The 22902-nt window shown below is 38.0% G+C and overlaps 1 protein-coding gene across 2 annotated transcripts in view; it reads left to right on the top strand.

The window, feature by feature from the left end:
• LOC109094995 (neurogenic locus notch homolog protein 2-like) overlaps nucleotides 1-22902 on the top strand; it is a 111147-nt gene that overhangs the window by 82581 nt on the left and 5664 nt on the right. The window contains exons 1-24 of one of the 2 annotated variants that reach the window (XM_042728893.1): nucleotides 5988-6870; nucleotides 8292-8525; nucleotides 8733-8888; nucleotides 12036-12221; nucleotides 12338-12451; nucleotides 13909-14019; nucleotides 14180-14413; nucleotides 14951-15061; nucleotides 15183-15375; nucleotides 15639-15784; nucleotides 15879-15992; nucleotides 17127-17246; nucleotides 17427-17579; nucleotides 17875-18103; nucleotides 18198-18399; nucleotides 18630-18783; nucleotides 18903-19087; nucleotides 19505-19637; nucleotides 19728-19970; nucleotides 20078-20190; nucleotides 21014-21531; nucleotides 21791-22141; nucleotides 22238-22380; nucleotides 22483-22687. In XM_042728893.1, the coding sequence (XP_042584827.1) occupies nucleotides 6822-6870; nucleotides 8292-8525; nucleotides 8733-8888; nucleotides 12036-12221; nucleotides 12338-12451; nucleotides 13909-14019; nucleotides 14180-14413; nucleotides 14951-15061; nucleotides 15183-15375; nucleotides 15639-15784; nucleotides 15879-15992; nucleotides 17127-17246; nucleotides 17427-17579; nucleotides 17875-18103; nucleotides 18198-18399; nucleotides 18630-18783; nucleotides 18903-19087; nucleotides 19505-19637; nucleotides 19728-19970; nucleotides 20078-20190; nucleotides 21014-21531; nucleotides 21791-22141; nucleotides 22238-22380; nucleotides 22483-22687 (4397 nt within the window). In that variant the 5' untranslated portion in view covers nucleotides 5988-6821. Of the gene's footprint in view, nucleotides 1-5987; nucleotides 6871-8291; nucleotides 8526-8732; nucleotides 8889-12035; nucleotides 12222-12337; nucleotides 12452-13908; nucleotides 14020-14179; nucleotides 14414-14950; nucleotides 15062-15182; nucleotides 15376-15638; nucleotides 15785-15878; nucleotides 15993-17126; nucleotides 17247-17426; nucleotides 17580-17874; nucleotides 18104-18197; nucleotides 18400-18629; nucleotides 18784-18902; nucleotides 19088-19504; nucleotides 19638-19727; nucleotides 19971-20077; nucleotides 20191-21013; nucleotides 21532-21790; nucleotides 22142-22237; nucleotides 22381-22482; nucleotides 22688-22902 lie in introns of those variants that run through there. The other variant, XM_042728891.1, reaches the window with a different exon arrangement.

The raw sequence follows: 22902 nt of genomic DNA on the forward strand, positions 1-22902 counted from the left end.
CCAAGTTTTAAGTTCAGATTTGTTCAGAGTGTGTTTTGGAACTCATACTTTACACTAGCACAATGAAGCTTTTCATCAAAGCACAGACAAAAATGGTACAGTAACCGAGTGAAGTGAAAAGAAAGAGACCATAGAAGAGAGCAGGAAAGGAAGAGCGAGGGAGGAAGAGTATATTAAGGAGTAGTATATAAAGAGCAGAGAACCCTCCCTTCAATGAGACATGCTGTTTTCAGATCAGATTTATAGCACACATGCACTTGTAGTCACACTTAGTCTCACCACAGCCCTTCTGTCTACTCCACCCTGCCCTCCTTCTGTCCTCCTCTCTTCTTGTTTCTTGTCAAAAAAGGGAGAAAGGGAAATAAAACTTGCTTCATGCTTTTACTTCTTTCTTACTTTCTTTCTTACTTTCTTTCCTTTCCATTCTTTCTAGTCCCTCTCTGTGGTTCAGCCCTCCCTGTCTGTGTTACTTTTCAGTTTGCACCCATCCCCCTGCCTCTGCTCTTTTTCCCTCTGTTTTTCCTGCGGTGGTTGGGCTTTTTAGCGAAAATTAGAGAAAGCCAAGGATGTAGAGGAGGGCTGCCTGCTTCTAAAAATACGGCTGGCTCTTTTCCTCTAGAAAGAAGAGAGCAAGGATGGAAAGGAGCATTTTTAGTTACCTTTTGTGTGTGATGCAAAAATGCTCAATTTCACCCACTCTTGGTGAAGCCCACCCGACCTTTGTCTCATTCAGATTAGATAATCTCAGTACCTTGGGGGTGGGGGACAAACTCTAAGGTGACGTTTTTTGCACAAGGAAGTGAGTGGGTTGAAATCAAAATCTTGATGAGGTTAAAATTAACTAGAAAGAGTTTTTCCCCCACCCAATCACCCCAGGCCCCGTGGATGGGACATGAAGAGGTCAGTGACCCAGAGAGAGAGGGGCGCTAATATGAACCATCTGTAGAAATCTGACACCTCAGGAGAAAGAGCGAGAACGAGGGGGAGACGGAGGAAGGGAGAGAGAAAAATGCATGAAGGATAACAAAGAAACCTATAGAAGAGTTTTAGCTCGAGGTTTGCTTTTTAGATTTGCAGACTGTGAATGTTTATGTTTTTATAAATTACAAAGACAATCATAAATAAAGTCACAAAAGCGCAAAAACCAGGGCTGTAATACCTGCAACCCTTGGATGGTGACTGAGCTTTTCCCTGGTGAAATCAAAGTAGAGATGAGCGAAAATCCCTCCTTGTCTTTGAATAGTATAAAGTGTCTGAAAGAGGCCTGTTCCCCTGAGTACAGGCTGTTTGCTTGAGCCGGGTTTAAGTGTGTTTGTTGTTGTTTGAGTGTCAGCACTGCTGTGATCTCATGACCAGAGGGTCGCTGTGGGTGTATTCTTACCCAAAGCACAAACTCATACACCCACACAGCTGGAAAAGAGTGCTAAACCACGGTTGTGCAGTGTGACCAGATGCAGGATGCAAGCTTATGCTATTCTAGGGCCCTAGAATTCGTTTAATTTTTTTACTAAATTCTGTTTTATTTTTTTTCCAAAGTCCGTCTTTTCCATTTTAATTTTTTCTGGATTCTTTTTTTTTTTTTTTTTTAAATTTTTCTTGACTCCTTTTTAATAGTTAAATTAAATTTGTATTAATCAAATAGCATGTCTAATTAATTAAAATCATGAAACATATACATTTTCACATCAGTTTATTAAAAGCTTAACAAAAATGACATGTTTAGGGCTCTATGGAATGTTTTATTTTTTCTCACCATATTTTTTATTGTTACCAAATTCTGTGTTTTAGCATCTCTAATTATTTAAATGCATAATACAACATAACAACTTATTTTTTTTTCTTAAAGTAGTCTTGTGAATTTTTTTTCCCTCAGAAATTCTGTGTTGTGTATTTACATTTTTCTGGTTATCAAATGAAGGCATAAAAAATTAATTTAAATTATCTTTTAATTATTGAAAATTAGGCAAACTTTATTTTTTGGCAAACAAAGGGGATTTACTATTAAAATTAAAACATGGAAGAAATGTTCTATAATTATTCCTTAAAAAATTATGTTTGTTTCATTATAGTAGTAGTAGTAGACAGACTTTTATTTTGACGGGTTGCCGTGAATACCTTTACAGTTCTGTGTATGTGATATGACGCTAGATTTACTCAAATCAAATGGTCAAATGCTCATGAAGTGATTCTCAGAGCAGTTCTGGAGATGTTGTTCATGTGTTTACATCCTCATTTAGTGAGACGGCAGATGCTGAAATCACCGTGAGCGTAAGGTGTGGGCATTATGTGTGTAGGCTACATGAAACCACGCGTCTACGCCATTCATTAACAGACACGCAGAACATGCAGGATTCATATTTAAATTGACTTTTGCTGCTTAATATTTACAGATGCTAGTCCATGTTGTGATTTGATTTGTGTAATGACCTTCTTTTGATTAATTCATTCAAAATTTGACAAATTCCGTGACATTCTGCGTTAAACTATAAATTCCGTTTTTATGACTGGATTCTGCAATTCCGTCCGCGTTTCCATCATCGCGGAAATCATAGGGCCCTACTATTCATGCACGCTATTTTATGGTGGAGAATGCAGGGTTACAAATACACAAAATGGGAAGGGTGGAACAAAATGCATGAAGGATAACAAATAGACTCTTCTGTAGATGATTGTTAAAAGTAAAATAAACCATTTTCATCAAAATCTAAATCATTTTGATAAAAAGTAAGGAAAAACACAGTGATATTTAAACGGTTATGACCTGCACATTTTCTCATATCACTCACCGTTATTTAATTTTGGACGGTATGTGATCGAAATGACTGATCTTGAGCCAAGATTTCAGCTGCAACAGTTTGCATGTGTGTGTTCTGTGTGTAATCTTAAGAGACACACTTTGGGAAACGGGTTGTTTTGAATCTTAAGTAAGTGTGTATGCAGTCATACGGGCGCGACTACACACACACACACACACACACACACACAAACATTGTCAAAGGGGCTTTTTTATCCCTCATCTGTGTTACCTGACCGTCCTCTGGGAGGCCAGCTCCTGCATGGCAGCAGGCCGTATTGTGTCGCACACAAGAAACACTTTACATGGCACTGAAACTAAGTTGATTTAATGTTAATAAGAACATTATTCACTTTCTTTCATTATTCTTTCTCATTCAAACACTTTTTGGGAAGTCAATATCTATGACTTTACTGGACCATGACAAATAAACATTAGCAAACCTAAAAAGGTTAGAGAGAGAGAGAGAGAGAGAGAGAGAGAAAGAGAGAGAGAGAGGGTGGGTGGGTTGGGGTTGCATGGATAGAGAGAACAAGACAGAAGGACAGACAGGGTTTTTTTCTCCCTCAATCTTATTTTGCAATCATGTAATTTCCTCTTTGTGAGCGCTAGTCATGTGCTGAAATCTCTGGAGAGCTGCAGTGAGGAGGCGGATGAGAAATGCTCCCCACTGTCTCATGACAAATCACTGTACACTGTCACACTGATATGTATGGTTTAACATCTACCTTTGCCCTCATTCTGTCCTCAGTGTGGCATCACATCTCATGTGGCTTCTCAAGAGCTTTGAAAGACAACATGAAGCAGAATTAGCAAGCATAAATATGTTTTGATATTTGTCTCTCTTTTTTTAATATGCCGCTGCACACTGCAAAAATGACATGAATATTGAGGAAATTATGGCAGACGGAGGATTTGGTTTTCAAGCTAAAGTAAAGTAAAAGACCGCTTTTTAATCCAAAGAAGGTGAACATGCTGGTATTCTTGTGGGAAAAAAACATGCAAGCACTGTCACAGACAGCCAGTTTAGTTTTACTTTTCTTTTTGTTTTCGTTTTGAAAAGTTTGTTATCTTTGCTGATTACCTCACGTTGTGCTATGGAGGCTTTCTTTCTTTTTTTTTTTTTTTTTTTTTAATTGATTTGATTTCTCTGTGTTTGCTAAACATTCTTTAATTTATTAGTCGTTATATAGTAGGGCTCTGATGATAACCGCATTACGGGGGTAATGAGATGCCGAACGCGTTGTTGAGATCATCACTGTCATCACCGTACTTTTTTTGAAAGGTATTTGCAGGAGGAAGCTTGCTAGAGGTCTGCATTCCCGCGGCTCTCGACCAGATTTCTTGCAATGCGGGGTTAAATTCCCAAATAAAACACGATAGAGGCCGGTAACTCTGGTGTAATTTGAATGGGGCGGTTGGTCTAACAATATCCCGTTCCCAACGTTCCTTCAGAACAGCATATCTGCGCTTTACTCACTCTTATCGGCCACTGGTACAGCCTGAGCTCAGAACTGTTATGCACTTGATGTTGTGCTTCTTGTTTCTTGTGTTGTACAATGAATCCATCTTTTGTTTTAGTATTTAAAAGTGAAAGGTGTATAAATGTGAGCAAAACAGACAATTATCTTTTCTTGTAAAATGTGACACCAAGATTGCAAATTCGATGAAAAGTTAAAGTGCATGAAGCCCAGCTTATAACACAGCAAAAGAAGAATTCCCGTTCACAAAATTTAAATCACAAATAAGAATGGGGTTGAATGTTCGTAACCATACAACCATAAACTATGATAAAAGTTTTTGTTTTAGTCTTAAAAAGTGAAATGTGTATAGAAATAAGCAAAACATTCATCATCATGCATTGATTGATCGTGTGTTGTACTGAGAAAGTTAGTTGCAAAAGAGTGACCAGTGGGAAGAATAAGTCTAGAGCCCTGTAATAAATATATATATATATATATATATATATATATAAATATATATATATATATATATATATATAACATATAAATACTGCTGGGTTTGATAATTTGTTGAAAAAAATGGAAACACTGAGCTCAATGAAAATTTGCAGCTATTGTTTCTCTTTTTTGCTACAGGCCTTTTTCAACAGTCTGTAATTTTTACATTAACAGTTATGCAAATGAGCAAATGACAGTGTTTTGTTTATTTCTATGGGGTTGAAACGTTTAAATTTTAATTCAGTTCCACATTTACATTTTTGTAGTTGCAGTGGATGCCATCTTGATGAGGCAAGATTCTTGAGCAAGATTTTTACACCATACATGTGATAAAATACTGTTTCCTGTTATGTTGCATGACTCATCTCAAAAAAAAAATTTATTTGACCTTAAATGATTCTCTTCTCAGATCCTGATTAATTTTTTTTTTTTTTTTTTTTTTTTTTGTGTTTGTGTTTTGTTTTGTTAGTACTGTCAGCACAAGGACCCGTGTTACGTGGGATACTGTCTGAGTGGAGGAGAATGCACTGTGAGTGTGGCCGGTGTACCTAGAAGCCCCAGTTGTGTGTGTCCTCTGGGTTTCACAGGCCAGCGCTGCGAGATCCAGGAAAACTCCACATGCTTCCCCAACAATCCTTGCACCAATGGTGGGAAGTGCTCACTCCTCCCAAATGACCAGTACAAATGCCAGTGTGCCCGTGGATGGACAGGTCAGATCTCTCTCTCACTTCCCATCTCTGTTTGTCCCTCTGTCCCTTTTTGAAAGAATAAAAACAAAAAACACTATTTCAGTTTTGTTATTGTTTTTTTTTTTTTGTTTTGATTTTTTTTTTTCTGGTGTGAGTTTTGTGAGAGAGGGGACATGTCTGTCCAGCCCATGTGCCAACGGTGGTATCTGCAATGCTCTGCCCAATCGTGAATTCTCTTGCACCTGTCCTCCTGGTTACCATGGCCCCCTTTGTCTCAATGACACAGATGAGTGTGCCTTCTCCCCATCTCTGTGCAAGAACGAAGGCATGTGTCTGAATACCCCAGGCTCATATCGATGTACCTGCCAACCTGGCTTTACCGGCCTCCACTGCTGCGAAGGGTTTTGTGTGCTGTTTTTTATATCCCTGTGTCTATGTTGTGGAATGTGGGGGGATGTGAGAGACAAATTTTATATGTGACTGTGTGTCAGGTTAGTTCCCTAGGAGAGGAAATAGAAATCTATTTTTATCATAGCAAAAAAAAGCAGAATTCAAAAACAGAAGCTATATTTGTTCAGATGCAACTGAAACATGTTAGTCAGGCATGCCACAGCTCACCCAATGATCATGTCAGCACTCACTTGGACCTGAGCCAGACAGACCAATGTCTGATGAGATTTTACCGCTGTACAAGTAGGAGTGGGTGATAAACCGGTTAAAACAGCTAACTGATTTTCAGACATTTCTATTGCAGAAATGCTAAATGTCACTGCATAGGAAATGAGTGTTCCAGTCACTTCACATGTATAGAGAAAATGCAATAGAACTTGACTAGACACTTCTGGCCAATAACGGTTAAGTGTAGTTACAGTCAAGCTTTTTTTGTGTTTGTTGTGACTGTCTATTTTTATCAACCATAATTTGGGGAATATTGTGATATAAATGTGATAACAAATATAATGGATAGCTCCATTTAGTCTAAGTCAGAACAAACAGTCATGCTTCATTGAATAATTTGCTGGTTGTATCTGGATTTGTTTGAGAATAAAACTCACAGTGAGACCTTAACTTTATCAGTTTAGCATTTCAAGAGTGGTGTACTGGCAAAATACAGCAACAGGCCAAAACTCCTCTCTTACCTCAGGCAGCGAATACGAGCCGTGAGAAATGTCTGTTCGTGCCTTAAAGTTGAGTAATTACGTTTAATAATGCCAAAGAGAGACAGAGCACCTTTGTGTTACCGATACCTGGGTTTGAGAGTGAGTTGTTCAGGAAATTTTCTCTCTGATTTTCCTGTAATCAGGTTTTAATGGAACAAACTGTGAGGTGAACATTGATGATTGTCCGAATCACCGCTGTCAGAATGGAGCCACATGCATGGATGGAGTGAACACTTACAACTGCCAGTGCCCACCTGAATGGACTGGTATGAAAACGGCTTTATGTACTGTGTGTGTGTGTGTGTGTGTGTGTGTGTGTGTGTTTGCTTCCTCTTGTTCTCTTTTCCGGTTGTTTAGATTATTCTAATTATAGTAATTATCGTTTTATGGAACTTGTTATTTTTAATGATTGAGATAAATCATTTCAAAGCTCTGTTTAATGTTTGAAAGCAAAGAAATGAAGACATCTCAGAATATTAGTATTGGATGTAAACTATTATTATTAAGTACAATTGTATTTTTGCAATAGTAGTATATTTATTTTTTGCTATGTTAAATATTTATATTTTAACAAAATAAAAATAATATTTTGAATTAAAATCAGGGCTCGCAAAATCGCTAGCCTGACGTCCCGGGGCTATTTTGTTTTCCATTCGGGCTACCAAAATTCATCACCGTCCTGCCTGACTGTTTATTTTGAACAGTGATATAAAATTCCTTCCTTAATTTGTGTTGCTCACTAGCTCGTAGGAATAAAACGGCTCATAGTTTATCGTTTGCACATGTTTCTAAGTCTTGTCGATTTAAACATTCAAGTGTTTTAAACCATTCGTGCGCTTTTGGAGCTGCACGCACTCGTTCAAAGCGCTCACAGAGAGCCGCGTTTCAGACAATGCACGTGCACAGAATTGAGTCCTCTTCGTGTATCCTTGCTTCTGAATGAACACATACACACAAGATTATCTCAAAATAACCGTTTCTGGAAGTATTCTTGTAAACAGTCGGTTATGTCTTAAGTGAACGTAAACAGTGGTGAAAGAAATCTCCTGTGCATCATATTGGATCTGTGCATTTTGGTCTTAAAGTGGCAGCAGCCTACTTTATACTTGCAGTTCCATAAGCGCCACCTGCTGTCAGAGAGTGACATTTGCATCTCATTTACTAAGCTAAAATCAGACCAATTCTGTTTTTGCTTCAAATTTAGAAATTATACAATCTAATTGCAATCTAAATAACATTTAGCATCTTTGTTTGGATCATTATATTAAGAGATTTGTTTTATTTGTACTATTTAATTATTTGATTTGGGATTTGAATAAAAAAAAAAGCAATCACTGAAGTTTTTAATCATATTGGTGTGTTTTTTTTCTTTTCTTTTTTTCTCGGGCTACTTAAATTAATTTTGAGCTACCAAAAACTGAAGAATGTCTGCCTGAAAATTAAATATCAAAATAATCACTATTTGATTTTTGGGTTAAATCATGTACCCTTGATTCACAATTTTTTTTTATTTTTAATGATTCAGTCAAACTGATTTATGTGTATTCACTGATTCAGTGTAAAATTAGACAAGCTCAATGGCTTTTTTTTGCAGTTCCTTTCAATGCAGACTTCTCAGTGCTAGAAACCTTCTGTTAAACCTCCTTTTTAAATTGTCATTTTGAAATTGTGACCCTTTTGTTTGCAGGTCAGTTTTGCACTGATGACGTGGATGAATGCAGACTACAGCCCAATGCCTGTCTGAACGGAGGCACGTGCAGTAACACGCGCAACGGCTACAACTGTGTATGTGTGAATGGCTGGAGTGGCCCTGACTGCTCTGAAAACATTGATGACTGCGCAGCTGAGCCCTGCACCGCCGGCTCCACTTGCATCGACCGCGTGGCTTCCTTCAGTTGCAGCTGCCCTCCCGGCAAGACTGGTGAGTAAAAACAACCACAAGGCCTAAAAATGACTCTTGGACACTTGATCACTTCATTCATTGGCTCAAATGACTCAAATCTCAACAACATAGACAACAAGATTTTACAGTGAAATAAGGCATCTCTAAAATAATGTTTTTTCATACTACAATATAAAACCATCTCAGGTCAGTTGTAGTAACAGTAGTGATTCTTTCTGTTTTCAGGTTTGCTGTGTCACATTGATGATGCTTGCACCAGTAACCCCTGCAAGATGGGAGCTCAATGTTACACAAACCCCATCAATGGCAAGTTCAACTGTAACTGCCCCTCAGGGTACAAGGGCAGCACGTGTGCGGAGGACATCGATGAGTGTGTGATCGGTGAGACAGTTTTCAGGACTTTTGTCTGTCTGTGTTTATCTATGTGTCTCTACAGTGTTTTATGTAGGGATGCACGATATTATCGGACTGATATCAAAATCAGATGATTATATCTTTAAATGTAAATATCGGCATTGGCCCGATATGAAAAATTATGCCAATATGTCTTGCCGTTAAGAGGAATATACGTTAACTCAAATGTGCTCTTGGTGTGCTAGTGATTAGATCATGACAGCAGTGTAGCTCATTCTTGAAGCATAGTTTTGTCTGAATGATAAATTGATTGACTGTTTTGGATGCTGCATTTAATCTGTGAAAGCATGTACTGAATGACACATTTGGGCAACAGTGACAGCCTCCCCCAGGTCCTAACACCCCTTTTCTAAGGAGATTTAATCTGTCGGGGGCCCTGTTGGCCTACTTCTATTTAAATTAAAAGTATAATAGGCTACACAAATAACATTTAGACTGTGTTTCTGATTAAATAAAGCAGTAATTGATGTCATAAAATAATATATAAAGTATGTTTTGATCCGAATGAAATCAAAATTGACTTTATTTACTTTATTAGCGCACATTGCAAGTCTTGATATGAACAATTAATCTGTGTAATCTTTAATCAAAATCTGAATATTTGCTTCCGCTCTGGAATGGCATTCCTTCTCTGATGACGTCAATTTGACGGCTTGGGCAGAATATTCCTTAAACACGTCCCTCCAACCATTAGGTTGCTATGAGAGAGCGACAGTGAGGAGGAGCGCAAAAATAAAACCATGCCCTCTATTCAGTATTCCGTTTCAGCTGGAAATACGTCACTACACTGAAATAAAGTCGGCAGCAACTTCCGGTTCATATAGACTTTAAAGGTCAGAAGCTATAGCTTACATGAAACAAAATCACAAACATGACATTTGTTAATTTACAAATTTTATATATATACTGATTTATTCATTAATGTGTAATAGGGCTGAAACGATTCCACAAGTAACTCAAATAATTTGAATACAAAAATAATTTGGCTTTGTTTAGTCCATTTACTGTAACTACACACAGAACACTGTGTATCCCCATGGACCATTATTAGTAACGCACAACCACAGCCTGCGTCCCAATGTGCAAACTTTTAAATGTATGTTGTGTTTGATATTAGTAGTTTTAAGTGATTTTTAGTTTGGACAGGGTGGATAGTATGCACAGTGGGACCCAGGGATATTTTAGACCGTAAATCAATATGATTGCTACTTATAATGTCCCTAAGTTAACTATGTTTTGTGAAAGACTAAGTGCCATTCATGTTGATTGTTTCTTTCTCTCTCTGTGACACACACACACACACACACACACACACACACACACACACACACACACACACACTCCCCATAGTTATGCATAGTAATACCACAGAAAGAAAATTAGTCAATATCACAATATCAGTGTCAGTTTTCACCGCTAAATATCAGCATGATTACAAATGTGATACTGATTATATGCAACAGTTCTATAAACAAAGTTAATATTAAGAGACTTACATTTTAGACTCCATATTGTCTATAGTGCTAATTCCAAAACACAGACACAATGCTGTTTTGCGTCTTTGAGCATCTTAAATGATTTGGTTCATTCGCAATGAATCACTTATTAACAGTGACTTGCTGCCACCTACTGGCGGTTTTAATTTCACATTCAAAGTATCTTTTCATTTTTTAAATCATTGTAAATATCAGTATTCAGTGTTTTATGTTTAAAATAACAAAATATTATTCATGCTTTTTTTATTGATTTTTAAATGCATTTTTGTTGCTTTGATGTGTATTTGATATTGTTTAAATAGTGTGTACTCTGAATGCCTCTTCAGATGCGGCTTCTGTGTTTCCTCTGCATTGCAAAGATGAATTTTGTTAATACTGATATAATTTGTTTGGTAACAGCCCAAATGTCTTATTATTCTAATTGACTGATTAAATGTAAGAATCTGACTCAAACAATGATGCACACTTTTAGAAAAAAAGGCTTTATAAAGGTAAAACTGCCTATAAAATAAATTTAAACTTATTGGAAAAGATTAATTTCAGAGGCTTTATTCTCCAAATAACTCTTATTTCATGTTGCAGAAAAATATGTTTAGAAACGCATTGTGTATGGACTCTTGTTCTTGTTCCAAGTTACCTTCCTGTCCACTGATTTTTGCTTCTTACAAAAGCCACAAAGCCTTCCAAGTCAAGTTGCATGACATAAATGCAATGTTTAGTTATTATTATTATTATTATTATTATTATTATTATTATTATTTTTATTACTATAATTTTGATTTATGCTTTAGTTTTAGTTTGTACTGATTGTCTTTTTTAAAGTAATGTGAAATTGATTTTTGTATTTTTATTCTTATTTATTTTTTATTGATATATTTTTATTTGCCATTTTGAATGTAGTTCGGCAGTTAAATGCATTAAATGGGTTTAGTTTTCACGGTTGTTAATGTATGCAATTTCAGTAATAAAAATGTTCATTTTTCTAAAAAGGAAACAAATTAGTTGTTTATTTTAAGAGACCTATCTTATTTTCTCTTGTATATGTAGTATTGCTTTTTAACAAAGAAAAATGACTGCTTATCCGATTACTTGATTAATCGATGGAATAATTGGTAGAATACTCAATTACTAAAATAATCAATAGCTGCAGCCCTAATGTGTAATATGTTTTATTTTTTAAACAAATCATAAGTGCTAAAAGATTTTCAGAATTTTTACGACTCTGCTTTAGACCATCTACAAATGTTAAATCTTAAAATAAAATGATATGGCTGACGCTGCATCTTTCTTGGGGGGGGAAATTCTATATAGTTTATTTATAGTTTTTTCAAAGCTTCAATGTACAGTCAAAAAACCTTCATTATTGTTTATTTAATTCTAACAAATAAGTTCTTGCTAAAAACTAGCCAAAATTAAAGATTATTTGCTTATAATTTCTGCATAGGAGAGACTTGGTGTTGTTTCCAAACAAAAGGAAATATATTGGTATCGTATCGGCAAAATAGTTGAAAAATATCAGCATTTCGGATATCGGCAAAAATCCAATATCGTGCATCCCTAGTTTTATGCATTTCATATCTTGCCTAAAACTTTTTAACCCTCTCTTTTGACACCTCAGGGCCAAACCCGTGTGAGCATGGTGGTTCTTGTAAGAACACAGAGGGCTCGTTCACCTGTAACTGTGCTCCGGGTTACACCGGTCCACGCTGTGAGCAGGACATCAACGAATGTGGCTCAAACCCCTGCCAAAATGATGCCACCTGCTTGGACCAGATAGGAGATTACAGCTGCTTCTGTATGCCAGGTACTTACACACACACACTCACACACACACACTGTAATGAGGAGCATGATGACACTGTTTTGGCTCCATGTCCTCATATTCATCTAGTGACTGTGTATGTGTGTTTTCAACCATAGGCTTTGAAGGATTGCACTGTGAGATTGACATTAATGAGTGTGCCAGCTCGCCCTGTCTCAATAACGGTAGATGTCTAGACCAGGTCAGCCGGTTTGTCTGCGAGTGTCCTCAGGGTGAGTACAATAACTGCTGCAGTAAAGTTTTTTTTGACTTGAATAGCCCACTTTTTACAGCACAATATTTGAATGCCCCATATATAAGATTTATGGGATCCTCTGGTATTTCTGCTGTAATTATGACAAAGCTGCCTGTTTTTTTATTAACAGAAACTAGGAGTATTGATATAGTTAATTATTGATTATTGATTCACTTTGTGATTCCAGAAGTTTCAAGAACTGCATGTTCTTCAATAAAAATAATAGTTGACAGAAATAATATGATTTCAGTTTGTCATGATTGCATGTTTGTTTTAGCTTATCAGATAATGTGATAATCATTTGGATTATTTTAATATATTTTTAATGTTATTTACATTCCTAAGTATTAAAGGGATACTCCATCCCAAAATTAAAATTTTGTCATTAATCACTTACCCCATGTCGTTCCAAACCTGTAAAAGCTCGGTTTGTCCTCGGAACACAATTTAAGATATTTTGGATGAAAACCTGGAGGCTTGAGACTGTCCCATAGACTGCCAAATAAATAACAGTGTCAAGGTCCATAAAAGGTATGAAAGTCGTCTTCAGAATACTCCGTCTGCCATCAGACATGCAATCTGGGTTTTATGAAGCGACGGGAACACTTTTGTAAGCGAGAAAACACAAAAATAACGATTTTTTTTCAATAATAACTTTGTCAGTGGTCTCCTCTGTGTCTCTCCATATCACCGTATGCTTTGTATGCTCTTCTGTGTCACAAGCGCCACAAGAATGCACTGTTTCTACGTGTATTTAGCTTTGATTTGAAATAAAACAGCGCATCCTTGTGGCAAACGGAGCTTTTACGGGTTTGGAATGACATGGGGGTAAGTGATTGACAACATTTTTCATTTTGGGATGGAGTATCCCTTTAAGAAGTAAAACTATTTGACTGTTGAAAATTCAACTTTGCCATCATAGGAATAAATTGCATTTTAAAATATATTAAAATAGAAAAACGTTATTTCACAGTATTACTATATTTACTGTATTTTTTATCAAATAAATGCAGCCTTGGTGAACATAAGTGTGCACATTCTTTCAAAAGCATTACAAATATTACCATCACCAACCATTTGATCGATAGTGTGTATTACTATAGTTATTATTTATATAAATAATAAAATAAAAGGACCTCAAATGGGTTGTTGAGATCACCTGTCCAATAGCTTTTAAAAATCTGACTACAAATAGTGTGTATTACTAGTATAAACAAGATGTCCACCTAATTTGGATTTGAATTGCAAGTTTTCTCAAATTTGTTAAGGCCACCAGTTGCTCATATCATCGAATATCAACAAATCTCAGTCAAAATGAACAATGTGCTGTGATTTCATTGCTGCAAATAGTTGTATGGTAGAACAGCCTTAATATGTGCTATGTTAGATAGTGTTCATTGTCATGATACTGAATCTGTGTATTTTTGACCACAGGTTTCTCTGGGGAAATGTGTCAAGTCATTGACGAGTGTGCCAGCACGCCGTGCCATAACGGGGCCAAGTGTCTCGACCGTCCTAACGGCTATGAGTGTGAATGTGCTGAAGGTGAACAATTTCTATCCCTCACTGCAACCTCAAACGCTGTTTCTTCATAGTGAGAATTTTTTAGAGTTTCTTATTGTATATTAATTGGCTAATTAAACTAAGTTCTCAGAGAACTGACCTTTTTGTACTAATCCCTTGTTTTATATGCTGGTCTCTGTAGGTTTCACAGGGACATTGTGCACGGACAACATTAACGACTGTGAACCCAAACCCTGTCACCATGGCGACTGTATAGACGGAATTGCTACCTTCACATGCGAGTGTCACCCAGGTTACATGGGCCCCATCTGCAGCGAGCAGATACGCGAGTGCCAGAGTGACCCCTGCCAAAACAGGGGACGCTGTGTTGACCTAGTCAACATGTACCAATGCAATTGCCAGCCAGGCACTTCAGGTGAGTCTCGCACTTGATCTTTACATCTCAAAGGCTCTTTAAGAGGCCATTTACCACACCTTTGAAGCATTTAATGAAGTCTAATTATGATAACAGCAAATATTCTTGTAGCAAGATGGTCTTAATTTAGTATATCATGACTATTATCCACCATTTAGAATTAGACTGATTTGTCACAGTACATTTGAGATGTGGGCATGATCTCTATTTTTATTTGCTAATCTTTATGTGAAGTATGTGATATGTGAACTTTAACTGTAAGTGTAAGAGTATGTATACAAAGTGCATCAGACTCTGTTGTTCGAAAAGAGTAAGACAAATCCTGATTTTCTCAGTTACACTGTACAACAAACAAAACAAAGCTCGCTGCACTCCCCTGCTGGACACTTCAGCTTACTACACACACACACACAGATATAATCTATCATTACTCAGACTTCTTTAGGGACCTTTCAAAGGCTTCTGTATAAATTAGATCAGTTTTATTTCATCTGCTTGACCCTCCATTGACTATTTTGTCATTTGTCTTTGTTATAGGTGTGAACTGTGAGATTAACCATGATGACTGTGCCAGTAATCCCTGCCAGCACGGGACCTGTGAGGATGGAATTAATGAATACAAATGTTTGTGCAAACCTGGATACACAGGTTTGTTCATGCACATGCACATACATAAACCAACAAAATGCATCACTTCAGTTATATCAATGCACTGCTTTTATAAAGCATTCAATCAGTCTTATTCATTAACCACACTTTTTCTTCTCAGGGGAGCGATGCAACGAGGAGATAAATGAGTGCAGTTCGAACCCGTGTCTGAGCGGAGGGACGTGTGTGGACAAAGTGAACGGGTTTCAGTGTTTGTGTCCAGTTGGGACTCACAGTCCTCTGTGTCACTCAGGTGCAGACCATTGCAGCCCCATGCCCTGCCTGCATGGAGAGTGTATTGAAAAGCAGAACGGGTAGGAACAGCTTTTATCTTCCTGTCAAAGTGGCCGATACTGATTATTAGTAGCACAACCTACTTCCATGTTCTGTTATAATCTGTATAGAGATCAATAAGCATTATTTAATTCTATATAAGAACTGTAAAATTGATTAACATGGCAAATACATGTTGCATTTGTAGCATTGCTGTAAGAGGTCATTTTACTTGCCTTAGTGTAAACCATCTATGGCCAGTTATCTCTTTCATGTCAACTAGTCTCATCTTCTGTCTATGTAGGTATCTTTGCTCATGTAAGCCAGGCTGGGAGGGAAAGAACTGTGAGAGAGAGAAGAACGAGTGTCAGATCAACCCGTGCCAGAACGGTGGAACCTGTAATGACCGTCTCAATGGCTACACCTGCGTGTGTGCCCGTGGATTTTCAGGTAAAGGCGTGTAATCCATTAGCCTTTCTAAACAAAGTAATAATGATGTTCAATTCCATTCCCAACTCCTGATTTGCCCTTTTTTCTCTTTCAGGTTTGAACTGTGAGATAAATATTAATGAATGCGAGTCAAACCCTTGCATGAATCAGGGAACCTGTGTGGATAGAGTCAACAGCTACATCTGCCACTGCACTCTGCCTTACACAGGTGACACACATTTACAGTGCACAGTTTTACAAGGATTTCAATTACAGAATAGGCACTTTTGTTGTCACACTTTATATGTTTAATTAAAATATTTCAGTCCCAACATGTAATAATAAGATTATAATTATTTACACTACTGTTCAAAAGTTTGGCGTTGTAAGATATTTTAATGGGTCTGAAAGACAGTAAAAACAATAATATTGTGCAATATTAAATATTTTTTCAGTTTTAAAATGTAATTTATTCCTATGATGCCAAACCTGCATTTTAAATTAAAAAAATTTTTCAGTTTTTATTTGTTTTTTATATAATTGAAGGAAATATATAACTATATCTAAAAAGTCAAAGTGAAAGTGACGTGACATACAGCCAAGTATGGTGACCCATACTCAGAATTTGTGCTCTGCATTTTAACCCATCCAAGTGCACACACACAGCAGTGAACACACACACACACACACACACACACACCATGAACACACACCCGGAGCAGTGGGCAGTCATTTATGCTGCGGCACCCGGGGAGCAGTTGGGGGTTCGGTGCCTTGCTCAAGGGCATCTAAGTCGTGGTATTGCCGGCCCGAGACTCGAACCCACAACCTTAGGGTTAGGAGTCAAACTCTGTAACTATTAGGCCACGACTTCCCCAAATCTTATTTCTGAAATCTTAGAACTCTGATGTCTTATGTCACATTTCAGTTTAATTGTAAAAAGCATGTTTCCTAAAAAAAGAAACAGAATATAACTTTCATTTTTATGCAAACAAAATAAATGAATATTGCCATGTCAAAAATAGAAAATATCCAGCATATCTCGCAAACAAAATACATTTTAAATATTGTCATGTGAAAAGTAGAAAATAACTTGTTCTCTTGTAAAATAATAGGCTATTACATTAAATAATGCAATGTGAAAAGTAGAAAATAATAACTTGCATCTCCTGTAAACAAATGTTTTAAATAATGAATGTATGCAAATAGAACACTGCTGATTAAGAGAAAGAGTATGGCACTATCTCATTGATTTTGTCCTGTCACTCTATATGTGTATTGCCCTAATTACTAATACATTTTTTTATTCATATTAAAATGTTATATATTTTTTAATTAATTTTATTTTTTGCTTGGTTCTCAGGGAGACACTGTGAGGATAAGTTAGTCCCCTGTGATTCTCAGCCCTGTCAGAGACGAGGGGTTTGTCAGCCATCCCTGGATTACACCAGCTACACCTGCCTGTGCCACAGTGGATGGGAAGGTAAGTGCTTTGAGTTTGTTTGTGGGTGTGTTTGCATTCCTCAAGTATATTTGATGTTGAGACAACCACATATAACACCTTTACTTTGATCACGATCACATAATATTCCCAGTTGTAGATTTAATTCATGAAAATCCATCCAAAACATTTCAAGAGTGTCTGTCTGATACATATGTGTAGGAGCCCAGTGCACTGAGGATGTAGACGAATGCAAGAAAAATCCGTGTCAGAATGGAGGTCATTGTCGGAACACAGTGGGGAGCTACCGATGCGAGTGTCAGCCTGGATACAGTGGGGTCAACTGCCAGACTAACATCGATGACTGTAGCTCCAGTATGTGTCATTACTACACAGATTCATTCACATGTTGTGGATGAGTGACAGACATTAAATGCATCCTTGTTTGTTTGTTTGAAAGAGAGTAGTGTAGCCTAGTGATCAGAGATCAACTAAATGACCAAATAAAATAAGTTTAACATCCCAAGGAATATATCTATATACATCTATATGCACATTATTTAGAGATTTATTTTGTAAAATCTTTTTCATGTTAACTCATTTGTGGCCTACTAGGGGTCTTTGGACCCCAGCTTGAAAAACCCATTAAAGTTTTTGCTCTCTTCTCCAGATCCATGTCGTAATGGGGGTACGTGTTTCGATAAAGTGGGCCGGTACTTGTGCGAGTGCAGAGCTGGTTTCTATGGTGAGCGCTGTGAGGAGGAAGTGGACGAGTGCGCTAGCAATCCCTGCTGGAATGGAGGTCGCTGCACTGATTATGTGAACAGCTATACATGCCAGTGCCCGCCTGGCTATGACGGCATCAACTGTGAACGTGATGTCCCAGATTGCACTGAGACGTACGATTTCCATATAAATTATCCAGGTATTCTTTTATTTCATTGTATCATATACATGCGTATCAATTTTTTTTCTCTCTCTTTTACTCCATAGCTCTTGTCTCAACAATGGAACGTGTGTGGATGGAATTAACCGTTTCACCTGCCGCTGTCGGCATGGCTTTTCGGGTCAGTTCTGCCAGTATGAACTGAATGAGTGTGACTCTCATCCCTGTAAAAATGGCGGCACCTGCATAGACGGCCTGGGGACTTTCCACTGCACCTGCCCACTGATGTATAACGGAAAAACCTGCGAGGTAAAAACTGTCCATTCAGTTTTAGATTGCAAACCCACATGGTCTGATGTTGCTCAATGACTACATGTTGGACTGTCTGCTAATTAACTGCCATTAAAACATGAAATATCCTTCATCTCAGTAAATACATACTAGATACGCAGTTGGAATAATTAAATGATTCTTGTCCTGTGTTGAAATTTGGTTTTCAGTAGGAAAGAGAATAAAGTGTAGTTAATTTCATTCTGCAGTCAATGGTGAACATGTGCAGTCAGAATATGTGTCAGAATGGAGGCACATGCATCCAGAAGGAGATGGATTGGAGATGCAGCTGTCAGCATGGCTGGACAGGCCTGTACTGTGACATCCCTAATAAGTCCTGTCAGACTGTTGCAAAAGACAAGGGTGAGAGATTAGACAGAGTGACTAATTTCACTGTAACTGTTTTGAAATGCAGCAAAATGGAATGGAGATTAAGTTGCAGGTTTGGTTGAATTCTTAATGTTGCTTCTGATATGCTGCAGGTGTGGCGGTGGACATGGTGTGTGAGCACGCGGGGCGGTGTATCGACAAAGACAACACACACCAGTGTATGTGTCAGATAGGTTATATGGGCAGTTACTGTGAGATCGATGTGGATGAATGTCATTCCAGCCCCTGTAGAAATGGAGGTACCTGTGTGGACTATCAGAGTGGATATGACTGCAAGGTAAACCAATCTCACTTACTAACATTGATCCACACCCCTGTTCAAAAGTTTGGGGTAAATACAGTGACATTATAAAGACATTTATATTTTATGTGACAAGTTCTTTTAAACGTCTATTCAAAGAATCTTGGGGGAAAAAAATCTATTACAGTTTTCACAAAAATATTAAGCAGCAGTTTTCAATATTAATAAAATTATTAATAAGAAATGTTTCTTGAGCACCAAATGGCCATATTAGAATGATTTCTGAAGAATCATGTGACACTGAAGACTAGAGTAATGGATGATGAAAATTGAGCTGTGCCATCACAGGAATAAATTACATTAATCTTTTAAACAGTAGTGTATATAGAAATAATATACAATAGAGCAATCTGTTTATCTTTTATTATCTAAACCTCTCACTTTCTCTATTAGTGTAAAGCAGGTTATCAGGGCGTGAACTGTGAATATGATGTTGACGAGTGCCAGTCGAATCCCTGTCGCAATGGAGGTACCTGTATTGATTTGATCAACCGCTTCTCCTGTGCATGTCCTCCTGGCACCAAAGGTATGAATGATTCTTAATGCAGTATGTTTAATGTTCAGATGTTACACTGATATGTAAATGTCCCCTTACCACATCTTCTCTGTTGTGCAGGTTTGCAGTGTGAGGTGAACGTGAATGAATGCGCCCCAGAGTTCGGCGCACGCTGTAAGAATGGCGGCCAGTGTGTGGATGGTGTGGGGCGGTACACTTGCTCCTGCCCTCCTGGTTTCACTGGAGAGCATTGTGAGGGAGATGTGAACGAGTGTCTTTCTGGACCTTGCCATCCATCTGGCACCATTGACTGTGTGCCGCTCACCAATAACTATCAGTGCCGCTGTCGCCTCGGTTATACTGGTGAGGTCTTATTTTGGAATCATAGATTATTATACTTACTGTTTTAAAGTGGTTCAAATGAACTATTTTCTTTGTTACACACTTTTGTGCTCTCCGTCCTCCTGTAGGGCAACATTGTGAGTTAATGGTGGATCTGTGCCAGTCCAAGCCATGCCACAACAACGGTAGATGTGCCATGAACACAAGTTTATTACATGGATACACCTGTACCTGCCAACCTGTAAGTGCAGAGTTAGTAGTTATATGTGTGTATGCAACCATTCAAAAGTTGGGTTGTTTTTTTTTAAGCTTTTTAAATCTCTTATTCGATCAAACATACAGTAAAACCAGTAAAATTAACATTAAACAAAGTTATTTTAATATTTTTTAAATGTAATTTATTCTTGTGAATGCAAAGCAAAATTTTCAGCAATTTTCAGTGTCACAATATCCCTGAGAAATCATTCTAATATGCTGATTTCATGTTCAAGAAGCATTTCTTATTATCACTGTTGAAAACAGTTACACTGTTTAATTTGAAGGATTCTTTGATGAATCAAAAACAAAAACAGCATTTATGTTTTAAATGGAAATCTCACTGACCCCAAACTTTTGAATGCTAGTGTGTATGTGTGCATGTGCAAGCAATTACATTTTTGCTGTACTGTGTAGCATTCCCTGTTTAAAGCCTTTATTGAATATTTACTAACTGCCCTCTGAGAAGAGGGTATTTAAATGACTAATATGTCTCTTGCTGTGCTTTCCAACATTTCTTTTACAACCTTTAATGGCTGCATTAGCTTTGCTTTATTCTGTTTTGCTTTGAGTGAAAATGTTTGCTTTTCTCAAGGCTGCTTGTTTCTCTCCTTATTCTCATGCTTGCACTAAAGACTGAAGCTGCATAAATCAGGTATGAAGTGAAAGTCTGATTCCCTCTTAACTTGTCTTTGACTCTTCTTTCACTCACTGCTGCTGTCTTACTTGCCCCCAGTCATTTCGTTGTAAGGTAGCACCATGATTTGCTTTATTTTTGGGGTCTAACAGCCTCTGTGTGAATCTTTCAGGGTTACACTGGCTTCAACTGTGGTGATTTTGAGATATTCTCCTGTGCCAGTTTGCGTTGTCAAAATGGTGGACAGTGCGTGGAGATAAAGGGTCGCCCACAGTGCCGCTGCCCAATGGGTTTTACCGGACCGCACTGCGAGAGCATCACAAACCGCTGCATGTGTCAAAACGGTGGCAAATGTATGCCAGATAATTCTAACAAGTTCAGCTGCCAGTGTCCACCCGGCTTCAGTGGGCCAACCTGTCAAGTATATAAACCTTCCTGCCCATATTCGGAGTGCGAACAGCGGGCAGGAGACAAAGTGTGTGACCCACAATGTAGGACCCCAGAATGTGAGTGGGATGGAGGTGACTGTACACTGCACTGGGACAAGCCCTGGAAGAACTGCACAGCCTCCGTACCCTGCTGGGAGTTATTCCATAATGGCCGCTGTGACCCAGAGTGCGACAATGCAGGCTGCCTTTTTGACAGCTTTGAATGCCAGAAAGGTTCATCGACGGGCCCGAGCACTTGCAAGTATGTGTCCCAGTGTATTTCTCACACTCTAGAGGATTACTGCTCTTCTTTGAGAAACTTGCAAAGATAATGCATGAAAACATTTAGATGTAGATGTTACAGTTTTTACTGTATTTTTGATCAAATAATTTATTGGTGAATGTTGACTGTGGTCAAAAACAAAAATAAATCTTACAGGCCCCATATATATATATATATTTCATTAATATTTCCATATGATATATAATAATAAATATTTCTTAACCTAATTTCTCCTTAGATATGAAAAATACTGTGCAGATCATTACGCCAATGGTCATTGTAACCAGGGCTGCAACACAGAAGCATGTGGCTGGGATGGTCTGGACTGTGCCACAGATACTCCACCCAAGCTGGCTGATGGTACACTGGTGATCGTGGTGCTGCTGCAGCCCGAGGAGCTTTTGGGTGACCTTAAGGGTTTCCTGCGCTCTTTGGGGACACTGCTGCACACCAACCTGAGAATTAAGCTGGATGAGCATAAGAGACCTATGGTGTACCCATACTATGGAAATGAGGAAGATGAAATTCAAGACAATATTGCCACTATGAAACAACGTGGAAAACGAGAGCTGGAGAGGGAGGTTATTGGGTATGTTCCTCACCCAGAAATGATCATTTTGTTGTTTACCTTCATGTTGTTGTGTTTGTATAAATTAACATGGTTTTGGATGTCTCCTTGGTTTAGATCGAAGGTTCACCTGGAGATTGACAATCGACAGTGTTCTCAGCACTTGGACGAATGCATCTCCAGTGCAGACCAGGCTGCAGCATTCATAGCTGCTGAGTACCTGACATCAGAGCTGCCCTACCCCGTCTACTCTGTGGACAGTAAGTGACCTAGTAAAACAGGGTCCTAGCAAAAATGAATTGTGGTTTTCACTGTGTTGTTCTCTCTTTATAAACTTTGTTAACCATCCTCTTCCACCTCAGGCGATAAAGGTCCAGGACCCCACATGCCTCCTCTCCTGTACCTGGTTGCTGTGGCTGCTGCTATCATCCTGCTGATTTTGGTGCTGGGTGTGTTGGCTGCCAAGCGTAAACGCAAGCATGGGACTTTATGGCTTCCTGATGGCTTCCTGGCAAAGAAAGACAGCAAGCGGAGGGAGCCAGTGGGACAGGATGATTTTGGCATGAAGTAAGTGTGCGCCTGAACTCCACAATGATCTCAAGATATTTGCTGCCTTCATGTTGCCACAGGATATTCCTGATTAATAAGTAGAAATAATGTGACAGTGTGCTTTAAACTGATATATTATGTAGTATATATTTAACACATTATACACCTCTGCTATTATTTAAAATGTCTGATTTGGCAATTTCATATCTCTTTTGTTTTTAGCACTTATGTGA

This window comes from Cyprinus carpio, chromosome B8 (genome assembly GCF_018340385.1).
Source record: "Cyprinus carpio isolate SPL01 chromosome B8, ASM1834038v1, whole genome shotgun sequence".
Lineage (NCBI taxonomy): Eukaryota > Metazoa > Chordata > Actinopteri > Cypriniformes > Cyprinidae > Cyprinus > Cyprinus carpio.